At 47.2% G+C, this 15,188-nt stretch overlaps 2 protein-coding genes across 4 annotated transcripts in view; one reads left to right on the forward strand and one right to left on the reverse strand.

Moving 5' to 3' along the window:
• LOC126973288 (vesicle transport protein GOT1B) overlaps positions 1-15,188 on the reverse strand; it is a 276,130-nt gene that overhangs the window by 86,483 nt on the left and 174,459 nt on the right. The window lies entirely within an intron of this gene.
• Positions 1-15,188, forward strand: part of LOC126973220 (serine/threonine-protein kinase 10) — a 73,107-nt gene that overhangs the window by 40,385 nt on the left and 17,534 nt on the right. For all 3 annotated transcript variants that reach the window (XM_050820409.1, XM_050820407.1, XM_050820408.1), the window contains exons 15-23: positions 1,061-1,161; positions 2,072-2,181; positions 3,413-3,517; positions 4,283-4,378; positions 5,169-5,271; positions 6,484-6,641; positions 7,132-7,339; positions 9,100-9,303; positions 14,688-14,842. In XM_050820409.1, the coding sequence (XP_050676366.1) occupies positions 1,061-1,161; positions 2,072-2,181; positions 3,413-3,517; positions 4,283-4,378; positions 5,169-5,271; positions 6,484-6,641; positions 7,132-7,339; positions 9,100-9,303; positions 14,688-14,842 (1,240 nt within the window). The remainder of the gene's footprint in view (positions 1-1,060; positions 1,162-2,071; positions 2,182-3,412; positions 3,518-4,282; positions 4,379-5,168; positions 5,272-6,483; positions 6,642-7,131; positions 7,340-9,099; positions 9,304-14,687; positions 14,843-15,188) is intronic.

The raw sequence follows: 15,188 nt of genomic DNA on the forward strand, positions 1-15,188 counted from the left end.
GAATATTGATTTTAAATTATGATTACAACCTATTTATATTATAGAATAAAGTGACAAACTAAATTTTAAAAGAGTGCCAGTGAATTTCTCGCTACTTCTTCTCATTAAAGCCCAACCCATAACGAAGTGGCAGTAAATATAAAAAGGAAAGAAAACTTTTGACACATCTTTTATAAAATATTGATTTCTTATAATATAATGTCATCTTAGATAATTAATACGTCTAGATAAACAACCGCTGCTAGAAACCGATGAAAACAGATTAGGTTTATTACTTTAGTGTGCGTGACTAGCTAGGTGTTTCACTCGCGATTTGTATGTTTTTTTTATGGAAAAGGAGGACAAAAGAGCGTACGGGTCACCTTGTGTGAAGTGATCACCGCCGCCCACATTCTCTTGCAACACCAGAGGAGTCACAGAAGCGTTGCCGGCCTTTAAGGAAGGTGTACGCGCTTTTTTTGAAGTTACCCATGTTGTATCGTCCCGGAACCACCGCACAAGGAAGTTCATTCCACAGCTTTGTAGTACGAGGAAGAAAGCTCCTTGAAAATGGCACTGTGGAGGACCGCCGCACATCCAGATGGTGGGGATGAAGTTAGGATAACTTGTGGCGTGTCGTGCGAATAATGGAATTCGGCGGCAGGAATCAGGTGAAACAGCTCTTCGGAACACTCCTCATGATAAATGCGGTAGAGGACACACAATGAAGCGATGTGTCTACGCAACGCCTAGTGATCAAGCCGTTCACAAAGCACTGGATCCCCGAGAATTCGAGCTGCTCTACGTTGCACGCGGTCAAATGGATCGAGCTATTACTGGGGTGCGCCAGACCAGAGATGACAGCAATACTCCATGTGTGGTCGGACCTGCACTTTGTACAGCGCTAGAATGTGGGCCGGCTTGTAATATTGCCGTGCTCTATTGATAACGTCCAGCTTCTTTGAAGTCAAATTGGCTTTGCTCTCCAGTTGGCCGCAGTCCCTTTTTGGGTCACAGCATTATATTTTAATGTCAATATTTTTATAATAGAAGTAATGTTCAATTTTTTTTTTAAAAACAGAGAAGAGCCGTGGCAGACGTCTGGACAGCAGCGAGGTCCTGATCTTGAACACCGGCGCTAGCGATTCGGGAGTGTTCGACGATTCACACAACATTAACTTGGTGACTACCTTACCTTGCTCTTGTGTTTTATTTTTCTTTATGATAATAAGGGACGAGACGAGCAGAATGTTCAGTTGATGGTAATTGATACGCCCTGCCCATTACAATGCGATGCCGCTCAGGCTTCTTGAAAGCCCAAAATTCTGAGCGGTACTATGATTGCGCTCGTCACCTTGAGACGTGAGATGTTAAGTCTCATTTGCCCAGTAATTTCACTAGCTACGGCGCGCTTCAAACCGAAACACAATAATGTTTACACAATACTGCTTCCGCGGCAGAAAGAGGCGCCGTTGTGGTTCTCATAATCTAGCCGGCATCCTGTGCAAGTAAGCCTAATTGAATAAAAATAAGAAATTTCAGCAGTGGAAGACCTCTTTGCTCAGCATACCAGCGAGATGGCAACTACAGCGTTACCTTTTTCAGACGTGAAGCATTAATGCTGAGCTGAGTCTAGTCTAGGAATTTGATCCGCGTCCCGCCTTAAACCTAAATTACTGATGACAATTGATAATACTAAGGGCTATCTTTAAGAAACGAATATAAACTTTAAGATATTTCCAAATTGCATGCAATAAGTCAGCGAAAAGGTATGCTAATAAAATTTCTTGACTATACATTATTAGTATTATTATTAAATTGGTTAGAGTGAGAGAGGAGGAGCCTGCCCTACCGCTGCCGTATCAGTGAGAGAAAGGGAAGCCAGAGAGACTGGTGCCGTAACGCGTTCCGTTACGAAGCGGCTACCCTCCCTTAAGAAATTATCACTTCAAAAATTTGTACTTTTGGGCTTGTATATTTTTCATCATCAGCTATCTATAAGCAATTACTTATGCAAAGTTTGGGCAGAATGTTATACTGAATAATTACATCAATAAATATTAATTTGATTATTGACTGTGATGTTCGGCAGGACACTTCGCACGTGTCGGTGGTGACGGTCGGCGCGGAGGAGGTGCGGGTTCGAGACTCGACGCGGTCGCACGCCGACACCACGCGGCTCAGTCCCGACAGCTTCGAGAGGTAACACTTACTGTGTTATTACAAACAAGGTTGAACAAGTGTTTAACACGTCCATGTAAAAAAATCTATTACAAATCTGTGTCTATTTCTTGGTTTATCTTTCAACAATATTCAGACATTTATATTTAAAAAAAATTATAACACCGTTAATGTCTGAATATTTAAGGGGAAAAAATGTCCCTTAACATCACTCAACAAGGCTGAAATGAAAACTTATAGTTTTGTTGAAATATATCGTTTGTGTTCATCGCCGAGTCATTTGTCAGAATGGTTAAGTATTAATTATCATTCAGCTTATGTTTATTCAATAACATTACATAACTACACTACTAATAAGCGCATGCTATGCTATGCCTATGACGTTATACATATATACAATGATAGAGAAAATTAAAGCTCACTTTCTCCCCAGTCGTGTGTCAACTGTCACTGTCAGAATCAAATCTAAACAAAATAATTGTTTAACATTGCTTATTCACCATGAATATTTTTAACAACTGGAGCAAATCCGGCAATGCATAAATATAGCAGTCGAAGCTTATTATGGTATATTTTATGGCATAAGGAAAGTCGCATGTGTGGGGCACGTGTCTGAGTATGAGAGGTACGAACTCTTACAACTCATCATTTATTTATTTATTTATTAGGTTCACCAACAGATTATAAACTATTACTATTACTACTAACGCAAAATTTGAAGTTTTTATATGGTCACACAAGTCGTTAATAAATACTAAAAATAATATAGGACCTAGATGGGATCTCTGGGGGACTCCAGATGGAGCCATGAATGGAACTGATTGATACCCGCAAACCACAACTTGTAGTTGTCTGACAAAAACGACGAAAGCCAGGACAGCAAAGTTCCTTGAATGCCAGAGTTATATAGTTTACTTATTAAAATAGAGTGGTTGACCCGATCGAACTCTTTACTATAATCCATATATATAGCGTCCACTTGGTGTCCCTTGTCTGTATTACCGATTACTTGAGTTGTAAATTCAGTTAAATTTGTTATGGTATCATGATGGGAATACTTGCCGGATCCTGAGGCGTCGGACGCAGCAAAAAATCTTGGCTACGCTACGTCCGAGAGCGGCAGAAATATTACGCCTCGCGAAGAACAAAGTTGAGTTTACAGAGCTGACTGCCAACCTTCGACTAGTTTCAGTAGGAGAGGTGCGTTATTAAGAGTGTTCTCGTATGTTTTAAATGGACAATTTATTTTCAGCGGCCGTTCGCAGTCAGACAACGGGTCGGTCCGCTCGGATCGGTCTCGCCACTCGCTCGCCACCACCGCCTCGCACGACTCCGCACAACTCGTCCACACTAACAGGTAATTAATGTTTTGACGATCCCGTTTGTTGTGAATGGACACACGATAAGATGCGGTTAGGTCGCCATTTTAGTGACATCATGTCTAGAAAAACATACTATCAGTATGAAAAAAATATTTAAATTATTTATTTGGAAACCAAACAATAAAGAAACATAAAATATATATGTCGCAGATTCATTTGGATTTAGATCCGGTGTCATGTTGTTCGTAGCAGCCATTTTGTTAACTGGCGAATAAATATTAACATGCTTATTTATATTGCTAGCTTATCTTTCATTTAGGTGAAATTACTTATAATAATAAAATTTAAAAAATGATCGACTACTTAGAAATCATTACACTACCACTATTTTTAATGTATTCATTTATATAAATTTCAACTTTCTATACTTTTTCCCTACCTAAACTAAAAAGCAATGACTATTTAACGTTTGAGTATTTTTGCTGCACCAATTACATAATTATATTGTAATTACAATGATTTGTAAAACTATGAAGGTGTAAATGTTGATTTAAAAGAGTGGCAACGAGTTTCTTGACACTTCTTCTCATTAAAGCTCAACCTTTTACGAAGTGGAGGTAAAGGTAAAAAGAAAAGTAAACTTGACATTTATAATTGTCATTTCCGTGACATACATGAATTGATTTGAATTGTTTTAAATGTACAAGTTCTCACATCGTGGTGTACTAAACTGAGTAGGTACGAGTATTTATATTAAGGGCAAGTTAAATTTGTCTCAACGCAATAATCTGTTATAACAGAGTGAAGGACAACCAGAGCATAGAAGAGAACGGTGAACACGAGGGTGAGGTGGTGCTCAGACGGAAGCCGCAGGAGAACCCGCACAGGATACAGAGGTGACACTTTATTTTTAATTGATTTCCCTCGCTACCCAGAAGGGTATTCCCAAATTCATCATATTTTAAGAAGTGACTGAGCCATACTTTTGTGAAAAAGGTATCAAACATCTGCACAAGTGTATCAAGATAACATTCTAGAGAAGGTAGTGAAGCCCCTTAACAACACCATGTTCAATAACCAAGAATGTTCCTTCCAGCAAGACTCGGCGCCGGGTCAAAGATAACAAATTTATATTTGTGAGGGTTTTGTCATGGAAGAGGAGGAGCGTACGGGTTAAGTGATTAACCCCGCCCACATTATTTTGGAACACCAGAGGAATCACAGGAGCGGTGCACGCGCCTTTTTATAAGGACTAATTACACAGACCAGCAATAGACGTCTTCTGGCTTCCGGTTGACTGTTTACGATTTGCCAATCAAAATCGGTTACAGTAACAATAGCTTTCCTTTTCTATGTTGCTGTATTTTCGTTAGAGTTCTTCTTCTCTCTTTGCACGCTTTGTCTATGCGCTAGTATATAGTAAGTCTATAATTGTATGCTGAGTTTCTCGCGCCCATTCTTCTCAGGTCTGAGGCAGTCTCTTTTGAATGGGTGGTAGTTTTTGACGTTCAATAAGTGATTTTGAATCCTATTTTGAATAAAAATATTTGAATTTGTATGTATGTCGCCAGTCGCCAAAGTTTGAAACAATGTAAAAAATATAAAATTTTGTAAAACTTTTTTAAAATAGCATAAAGGGTTGCCGTTACTTGAAGTGAATCTAATGTAAGCGCAATTGTCTAACAGATCAAAGGAAGACATCCACCTCGCGAATCTGAAAAAGAAGACGCGGAAGCGGACGAGGAAGTTCGAGATTGATGGCGTAATTGTCACCACCACCACCTCCAAGGTAGATAAGCAGCATTTAAAATGTATTTTTGTCGAGTAGGGATTTATTTAATTACCATCTGCCATATTTACAAAAAATGTCATTTGAATAATGTTACATTTTTTTGTCTATAGCCGTGTGTAATTTATATAAATTATTTAAATCTTTAACAGAAAGTACTTTGAAGAGCTCTTTCTATCCACCATGGCACCAAACGTTGCAAAATTAACTATAATCCCACAATCTTAATGTGTGGCGTTCATCTATAGTGCTTGTAGTAGTGTAAGGAACTTTTGTTCAATTATAAAGCTAGCGACCTGTGGTCTACGGTACGATGGAAGTTTGAGGTGTGCAATCTCAATAGAGAGAGAATAATTGTGTCTGCCACAAAAGTTTGAAGTTCTAAATGATATATTTAAATAGTTAACGACAACATGGTCGATAACTATGGGTCTGATGCGAAAGCTCATGGTCGCGCAAAGGGCAATGGAGAGAGCTATGCTCGGAGTTTCCCTGCGAGAATGAATTACAAATGAGGAGATCCGTAGGAGAACCAAAGTCACCGACATAGCGCAGTTGATTGCAGAACTGAAGTGGCAGTGGGCAGGGTACATAGCTCGACGGACAGATGGCCGTTGGGGCAGTAAATTTCTCAAATGGTGACTACGTAACGGACGACACAGTGTTGGTAGGCCCCCCACAAGATGGACCGATGATCAAACTGGTCAAGATCGCCGGAATACGTTGGATGAGGGCAGTGCCGTACCGATCATCGTGGAGATCTTTGGGGGAGGCCTTTTTCCAGCAGTGGACGTCTTCAGGCTGATAATAAAATCTGCGAAACAGTGATGCTCGGCGGTGTTTTGTTTTGGCAGACAAAAGGCCTTTAGTCGCCTCTCATCACATCCCGGACTTGCGACAGCCATTTTATTCGCAGGGTCCTGTGGTAGTATGGCACGAAAAACTTGACTCATATGCCTATTTTCCTTAAATCAATTACCGCACATAAATCTTGACACGTATGTGTATCTTCCTCGGGAGTGGTATTACATCTCTATACTAATGTCGTTATGACGTGCTGGAAGGAAGCATTGGCCAGGGTCACCAGGAGGGCTACAATTAGGCCAGGTCAATCCTCTTGTCCTATGAAAAATCACCATTATTGGCGTAAACAAACACAATAATAAATTTAAATAATTTTAGAAACAATTTTAAATGAACTTTATTGTGTAGGTTATATGGGGCGATGAGGAGAGCGGGCGCACGTGGGACGACCACGCGCTCCGGAAGCAGGAGCTGCGCGAGATCAAGATGCTGCAGAAACAGGAGCAGAAGCAGTTCCAGAACCTGAACAGCAAGGAACAACAGCTGAGAGAACAGCAGGATAAGAGGTGGGTTGGCTGCTTTTTTGCTGTTGTATTCTTGTTTCGTTTTTTTTTCGTTTTTTCGAAAATAATCGAGTTTAGAGTTAACCTCTATTTTGAGCAATTCTCGCACACTAACACAAAAAGTCATTTTAATCGCGAGTATAAGATGTAGCTTGTCACGCATACTAAAATATTAAACCTGGTCTCTTTTCATCGGTCTAGAAGCAAGAGATTCTATATAGATCTAGATCACTGAAACTTTTGTGTCCTTATTGGTGTTCACGGGTGCACAAAATGTACTCACAATGTCCACTAGCACGGGTTTCCAAGTGGGTGGCAGAATCCAACTCTTGTCTCAATTAAAATTAGGTTTACGGTCGATTTCTATGGCTTCCAGAAAATTGCGAGACACAAAGTTCTTATTGCGGGCCAATATTTCACCCGCAAAACCCATAAAACGAGAGTGAAGCCGAACTGAAAAAAAAATCTCATTAAGTTAGCTGGCTATTTTCAGGTTCGAAGCGGAGTTATCGTCGCTGACGCGCGCGCACGAAGCGGATCTGGACACGTTGGCGCGCGCGCAACGAGCAGCCGCCGAGCGCGCCGAGCAACAGCTGGAGGCCGAGCTCCGAGCGCACGCCAAGAGGCTGAGGGCCGACCACGAGCGGGACCTGCGGCACTTCCGAGACACGCTCAAGCAGGAGCTGCGGCTGTTGAAGCAGGCGAGTTGTCAGCAGTTCTAGTAGAATTCAATTGTCAAAAGCAGGAAATTTAATCAAATCAAAATCACTTTATTCATGTAGCTCAAAGAAATGACAATTATGAATGTTAAAAGCACTATTTTCTTTCTCTACCGCGACTTCGGTAACGGTTTGATGACAAGAATTGCCTGGAAACTCATTGCCTCTTTTAATTAACATTTACAGCTTATCTTTTACAAATAAATTCACTTACAATAAGTAATGCAATTAAAATACAATATAAAACATATAAAAAAATACATATATAAAAAAATTTTGAACATTAATTCCAACTATATTTATCATTCAAATAATCTTTCACATTATTATAGGCCTTAGATGTTAATTTATTTTTTACGACACATTTAAATTTTTTAATAGGTACTATTTTAATTTCATTTAGGAGTTTATTATAAAATATAACACAATCCACTTTAAAAGATTTAGCAATTTTACGGAGCTTAGTAGATGGAATTGCGAGTTTATGTTTATTTCGAGTATTGACACTGTATACATCACTATTCTTTTTAAATTGGCTAATATTTTTATGAGCGTATAGCAGGTTCTCCTATATGTACTGGCAGTGTACTGTCATAATATTTATTTCACTAAACTTTTCTCTGAATGAATCCATTGAACGCATTTTATAGACTGCTCGAATTGCTCTTTTCTGCAGCACAAATATGTTTTAAATATCTGCAGCCATACCCCACAATATAATTCCGTAAGACATGACATCATGAAAGTAGCTGAAATATACAAGTCTAACCGTTTCAACATCTGTCAGCTGCCAATTTTTTTTTATCGCATATACTGCAGAGCTAAGTCGATTACATAAGTTTTTTATATGAGCATCCCATTGTTGCTTAAAGTCTAATGTAATGCCTAGGAATGTTGTCGTTTCTACTACATCAAGTTTGTCATTATTAATTTTTATATGTGTTGGTTGGTGCTTTATATTTGGAAGTGTAAACCTTACACATTTTGTTTTCCTTTCGTTTAAAAGTAAGTTATTAACATTAAACCAATTTACTACTTCAGCAATGTCGTCGTCAACCTGACAGATTTTTTTTGCTGGCGTTTTATTTTAAATATCAAAGATGTATCGTCAGCAAACAGTATTATACATGTTTATTTTGAATAAGCTATGGTAAATCATTGACGTAAACCAGGAACAAAAAAGGACCCAAGATTGAGCCCTGTGGTACACTCATCGATATGATAGAGCCAGTTGATCTTTTTCCACTAATGTCTACTCTTTGAATCCTATTACGCAAGTACGATTTTATTAAATCTAGTGAAACATCTCTAACCCCATAGTGGTGAAATTTTTGAATGATGGACGCAGTGATTTATCCAAGGCATTCGCCTTGGATAAATCACAAAACACTAACGCATCACATGAATCCTGCCAAGCATCCAAAATATTTCTTATTAACTCGATACTAGCATCTGTGGTTGAAAGACCTTGAGTAAAACCATATTGTTTATTATGCATGAGGTTATTGCTGTAAAAATGGTTAATTGATTGCGTTAGTATAATTTTTTCCAAAATAATAATTAAAAACAAGAGTTATTGAGTGTAGAAGATGCTTCAATCGATCGCCAGTGTAGGATTACGATTGAATATTTATTATTTAGATACCGTCGTGTGTGCGTCCTTAAAAGGACCGTCGTTCTCAGCTTAAGTGTGTTAAATTCCACCAGTAATAGTAAGAGAATGTGTGTTGATGTGGCGACAGGAGGTGGAGCTCGTGTCGAAGGAGCGGCGCAAGGACGCGTACCGAGAGCGGCGCGCGCGCCTCGACGCCGAGCACGCGGCTCGCGAGCGAGCCTTCGTGGCCGCGTTGGCCGAGGCGGGCGACGGCGTGCTGCGGCGCGTGCACGGCGCGCACCGCGACCGGCAGGCGCTCGCGGACCGGCAGCACCTGCAGCGGCGGCAGCAGGTACTGACACACGGACACAGGCAGGAGCGAGCCTGAGTGGCCGCGTTGGCCGAGGCGGGCGACGGCGTGCTGCGGCGCGTGCACGGCGCGCACCGCGACCGGCAGGCGCTCGCGGACCGGCAGCACCTGCAGCGGCGGCAGCAGGTACTGACACACGGACACAGGCAGGAGCGAGCCTGAGTGGCCGCGTTGGCCGAGGCGGGCGACGGCGTGCTGCGGCGCGTGCACGGCGCGCACCGCGACCGGCAGGCGCTCGCGGACCGGCAGCACCTGCAGCGGCGGCAGCAGGTACTGACACACGGACACAGGCAGGAGCGAGCCTGAGTGGCCGCGTTGGCCGAGGCGGGCGACGGCGTGCTGCGGCGCGTGCACGGCGCGCACCGCGACCGGCAGGCGCTCGCGGACCGGCAGCACCTGCAGCGGCGGCAGCAGGTACTGACACACGGACACAGTCAGGAGCGAGCCTGAGTGGCCGCGTTGGCCGAGGCGGGCGACGGCGTGCTGCGGCGCGTGCACGGCGCGCACCGCGACCGGCAGGCGCTCGCGGACCGGCAGCACCTGCAGCGGCGGCAGCAGGTACTGACACACGGACACAGGCAGGAGCGAGCCTGAGTGGCCGCGTTGGCCGAGGCGGGCGACGGCGTGCTGCGGCGCGTGCACGGCGCGCACCGCGACCGGCAGGCGCTCGCGGACCGGCAGCACCTGCAGCGGCGGCAGCAGGTACTGACACACGGACACAGGCAGGAGCGAGCCTGAGTGGCCGCGTTGGCCGAGGCGGGCGACGGCGTGCTGCGGCGCGTGCACGGCGCGCACCGCGACCGGCAGGCGCTCGCGGACCGGCAGCACCTGCAGCGGCGGCAGCAGGTACTGACACACGGACACAGGCAGGAGCGAGCCTGAGTGGCCGCGTTGGCCGAGGCGGGCGACGGCGTGCTGCGGCGCGTGCACGGCGCGCACCGCGACCGGCAGGCGCTCGCGGACCGGCAGCACCTGCAGCGGCGGCAGCAGGTACTGACACACGGACACAGTCAGGAGCGAGCCTGAGTGGCCGCGTTGGCCGAGGCGGGCGACGGCGTGCTGCGGCGCGTGCACGGCGCGCACCGCGACCGGCAGGCGCTCGCGGACCGGCAGCACCTGCAGCGGCGGCAGCAGGTACTGACACACGGACACAGGCAGGAGCGAGCCTGAGTGGCCGCGTTGGCCGAGGCGGGCGACGGCGTGCTGCGGCGCGTGCACGGCGCGCACCGCGACCGGCAGGCGCTCGCGGACCGGCAGCACCTGCAGCGGCGGCAGCAGGTACTGACACACGGACACAGGCAGGAGCGAGCCTGAGTGGCCGCGTTGGCCGAGGCGGGCGACGGCGTGCTGCGGCGCGTGCACGGCGCGCACCGCGACCGGCAGGCGCTCGCGGACCGGCAGGCGCTCGCGGACCGGCAGCACCTGCAGCGGCGGCAGCAGGTACTGACACACGGACACAGGCAGGAGCGAGCCTGAGTGGCCGCGTTGGCCGAGGCGGGCGACGGCGTGCTGCGGCGCGTGCACGGCGCGCACCGCGACCGGCAGGCGCTCGCGGACCGGCAGCACCTGCAGCGGCGGCAGCAGGTACTGACACACGGACACAGGCAGGAGCGAGCCTGAGTGGCCGCGTTGGCCGAGGCGGGCGACGGCGTGCTGCGGCGCGTGCACGGCGCGCACCGCGACCGGCAGGCGCTCGCGGACCGGCAGCACCTGCAGCGGCGGCAGCAGGTACTGACACACGGACACAGGCAGGAGCGAGCCTGAGTGGCCGCGTTGGCCGAGGCGGGCGACGGCGTGCTGCGGCGCGTGCACGGCGCGCACCGCGACCGGCAGGCGCTCGCGGACCGGCAGCACCTGCAGCGGCGGCAGCAGGTACTGACACACGGACACAGGCAGGAGCGAGCCTGAGTGGCCGCGTTGGCCGAGGCGGGCGACGGCGTGCTGCGGCGCGTGCACGGCGCGCACCGCGACCGGCAGGCGCTCGCGGACCGGCAGCACCTGCAGCGGCGGCAGCAGGTACTGACACACGGACACAGGCAGGAGCGAGCCTGAGTGGCCGCGTTGGCCGAGGCGGGCGACGGCGTGCTGCGGCGCGTGCACGGCGCGCACCGCGACCGGCAGGCGCTCGCGGACCGGCAGCACCTGCAGCGGCGGCAGCAGGTACTGACACACGGACACAGGCAGGAGCGAGCCTGAGTGGCCGCGTTGGCCGAGGCGGGCGACGGCGTGCTGCGGCGCGTGCACGGCGCGCACCGCGACCGGCAGGCGCTCGCGGACCGGCAGCACCTGCAGCGGCGGCAGCAGGTACTGACACACGGACACAGGCAGGAGCGAGCCTGAGTGGCCGCGTTGGCCGAGGCGGGCGACGGCGTGCTGCGGCGCGTGCACGGCGCGCACCGCGACCGGCAGGCGCTCGCGGACCGGCAGCACCTGCAGCGGCGGCAGCAGGTACTGACACACGGACACAGGCAGGAGCGAGCCTGAGTGGCCGCGTTGGCCGAGGCGGGCGACGGCGTGCTGCGGCGCGTGCACGGCGCGCACCGCGACCGGCAGGCGCTCGCGGACCGGCAGCACCTGCAGCGGCGGCAGCAGGTACTGACACACGGACACAGGCAGGAGCGAGCCTGAGTGGCCGCGTTGGCCGAGGCGGGCGACGGCGTGCTGCGGCGCGTGCACGGCGCGCACCGCGACCGGCAGGCGCTCGCGGACCGGCAGCACCTGCAGCGGCGGCAGCAGGTACTGACACACGGACACAGGCAGGAGCGAGCCTGAGTGGCCGCGTTGGCCGAGGCGGGCGACGGCGTGCTGCGGCGCGTGCACGGCGCGCACCGCGACCGGCAGGCGCTCGCGGACCGGCAGCACCTGCAGCGGCGGCAGCAGGTACTGACACACGGACACAGGCAGGAGCGAGCCTGAGTGGCCGCGTTGGCCGAGGCGGGCGACGGCAAACAGGCAGGCGCTCTTGGACAAATTGAGTGGTTTTAGCACCAATTCTTGCAAGTTCGTCGGCGTATTCATTGTCTTGGATCCCATCGAAGTGTAACTCGTTTTATTCCTCCCAGAGTATTTAGTATAGTCCGGCAGTTGTCTACAAGCTTTGAGACTGTTCTGTTGGAATCTGTAGTGGACAACGTCGCCTGACTATCTGTGGATATAAATACACTTGCCGACGTAGCCTTTATTTAGAATGGTTTACGCACATTCTATTATGGTGTATCCGACTGAAAAACGGAGGCACGATTTCCCAAGTTGACATATTTGCCAAATTTGTGTCCACTCTCCGAAAATTCCCCAGCCAACATCAGATCCCGACTTGGATCCATCGGTATACGATTTAAGGCTCCCTTTTTTCCAAATAATTCGATTGTTTAACCAGTCCTCTCTTGTGGGGAATTCAATACAAAAGTTGCTGATGAAGTCAAATTTCGGCAGCATGGCGTCACTCATCATGTCTAATACATTAATTACTTCTCAGTAAGGATTGCTCAAATAGCCGCAGCGAGTTGGAGAGCCAGTTCGACCGCATATGGGTCATTACCCTATACGCATATTGGCCTTCGCCTCCTTTTGTAGATATAGTAGGTTCAGAAGTGCATAAAGAGCTGCTCCCGGCGTGGACGTCATGGCTCCTGTTGTTATCGCGCATGCAGTTCTTTGAAGGCTTCCTAATTTGGCAATAACGGTCTTTTGGGCAATTTTCTACACCAGACCACAGAGCCATATGATATAAGTGGTCTTACAATGGCAGTGAACAGTCGAAGGGTCATGTTGGGCTTTAGGCCCCATTTTTGGCCGACAAGACGACTACTTAAGGCAAATTTTGCACGTTCACTTTACTATTCCAGGTAAGTTTCTGGTCTAAAATAAGTCCCAGATATTTTACCTTGTCGGAAATCGGTATAGATTTATTATTGAGTCGCGGGGATATGAGGCCTTCCAACTTCCTGGTGCCTTTTACCAGGAAGATTGCAAAAGTACTTGTAAAAGACAGTTTTGTCAGCATTAACCGCCAGTTCATTGTCTTGGCACTATTTGGATATTATAGGTCATCAGTTGGTCTATATCTAGGTTCATCAGGATAACCTTGAGTGTCGATACGAAGTTCATCCATCTTAGAGAAGCCCATCAATGACAAGGGTCCATAGTAGAGGCGAAATGACGCCTCCTTGTGGAAATCCTTTTGTGGTCATTACATCAAGAGAGACTCAGTGTAGCCTCAATCTAACAATCCTACTCGAGAGCATCGAGTCAACCCATTTGACCGTGGTAGAGTCGGCCATTTTATCGGCTAAAGCCTTTATGGGTGTTTTAGGCGCAAAGCGCAATTTGTTTGTCCTCAAGTGCCCTTTCAACCCTGTCTGTCCCGCTGTTTCAGTAGATTTACCTCTACAGTAGGTATGTTGAGTAAGGTGGATGGGGCTATTAGGTAGAACCTTATCTTTGATGTACCTGTCTATCACCTTCTCTATACCTTACAATAAGGATGAGGTAAGGCTGATTGGTCGGAAGGACTTTGGAATTGAGTAGTCTTTTCTGCCAGCCTTGGGAATAAACAGTAACTTGCCCTTAGTTCACTGTTCTGGGATATGTCCACATGGAAAACTCGCTCTGTAGATCCTGAGTAAATTTGGAAGGAGAATGTCAATTCCTTTCTGAAGCAAAACAAGAAGGATGTCATCCTCCCTGGTTGGAATGATTTAATCGCCCATTTCACCTGTGCCGGTCTTATTACTTTGGCGGACATACACCAGTCCTCCCTACGAGTTCCATATGGTGTACTCGCCTTAAGTTCCTCAACCTCAAGATTAAGCGCTCCAGGGAAATGGATTGAGACTAGAAGTCCCAAGGTTTCCTTCTCATCGGATGTGAAGGTCCCATCTGGTCTTTTCAGAAGTCCCAGTTGATCGGGCGTGTTTCCGAGAGCATTTTATGAAGTTTTGCACCTTGAGTCGTACTCATGACGTCCTCACATACCTTCCTTCATGATGCTCTACAGGCCCTCCTTATTTCTTTATTTTGATTAATGCTTTTATACTAAACTTTATTCAATTAAGCTTAAAATAAGCTATTTTGAATCATCCTTATAAGTATTTCTTTTTTCTTTTAAATTACTGAATCTACCACATGTTCAATTTATTTACATTTTTTCAATAAAATATAGAAAAGTATTTTACAATGGCTGTAATATAACATATTTCTTTGTAAGGTGTTGCATCTAATATATGAATCGTATTTAAAGTTAAAAACGTTTTATATATCAAATATTTAATAAACAGTAATAAATAATAAACTGTATAAATATGAATGATCGTATATTGATTGCTTGAATTAATTGTTTAGTTACCTGAAATTAATATGATTAACAGATATTGCGTACCCGCGACGCCGCGCTGTGGGAGCTGGAGGAGAAGCAGATCCACGAGCGGCACCAGCTGGCCAAGCGGCAGCTCAAGGACGAGTTCCTGCTGCGGCGGCACCAGATGCTGGTGCGCCACGACAAGGAGCTGGACCAGATCAAGAGGTGAGTGGGAAGGGGCGTGGCTTGACAATTCGTAGAGAATGCTATTCCGGCTTAAACGAACATAATCACTGTTTCAGTGTTTTTGTTACCGTTCGCGATCGTCTCACTTAGCGAGTGAACTATTAACTGTCCACCGCGTCGCGTGTACTCTTTTATTTCTTATTTATTTATTTACATTAAAGTTTACAAAATAACATACTAAGCATCAGAAAACCACACGGGCTTGTTATATATGCTAACAAAGAGTTAAATCTAGGTATGTTAACTACGGAAGAATGAATAATCCTTGAACCCCGCACGGGACAGCTCTCCAGCTCTCAGAAAAAAATATCTAAAAAAAATAATT

This window comes from Leptidea sinapis, chromosome 29 (assembly GCF_905404315.1).
Source record: "Leptidea sinapis chromosome 29, ilLepSina1.1, whole genome shotgun sequence".
In the NCBI taxonomy this organism is placed as follows: Eukaryota; Metazoa; Arthropoda; class Insecta; order Lepidoptera; family Pieridae; genus Leptidea; species Leptidea sinapis.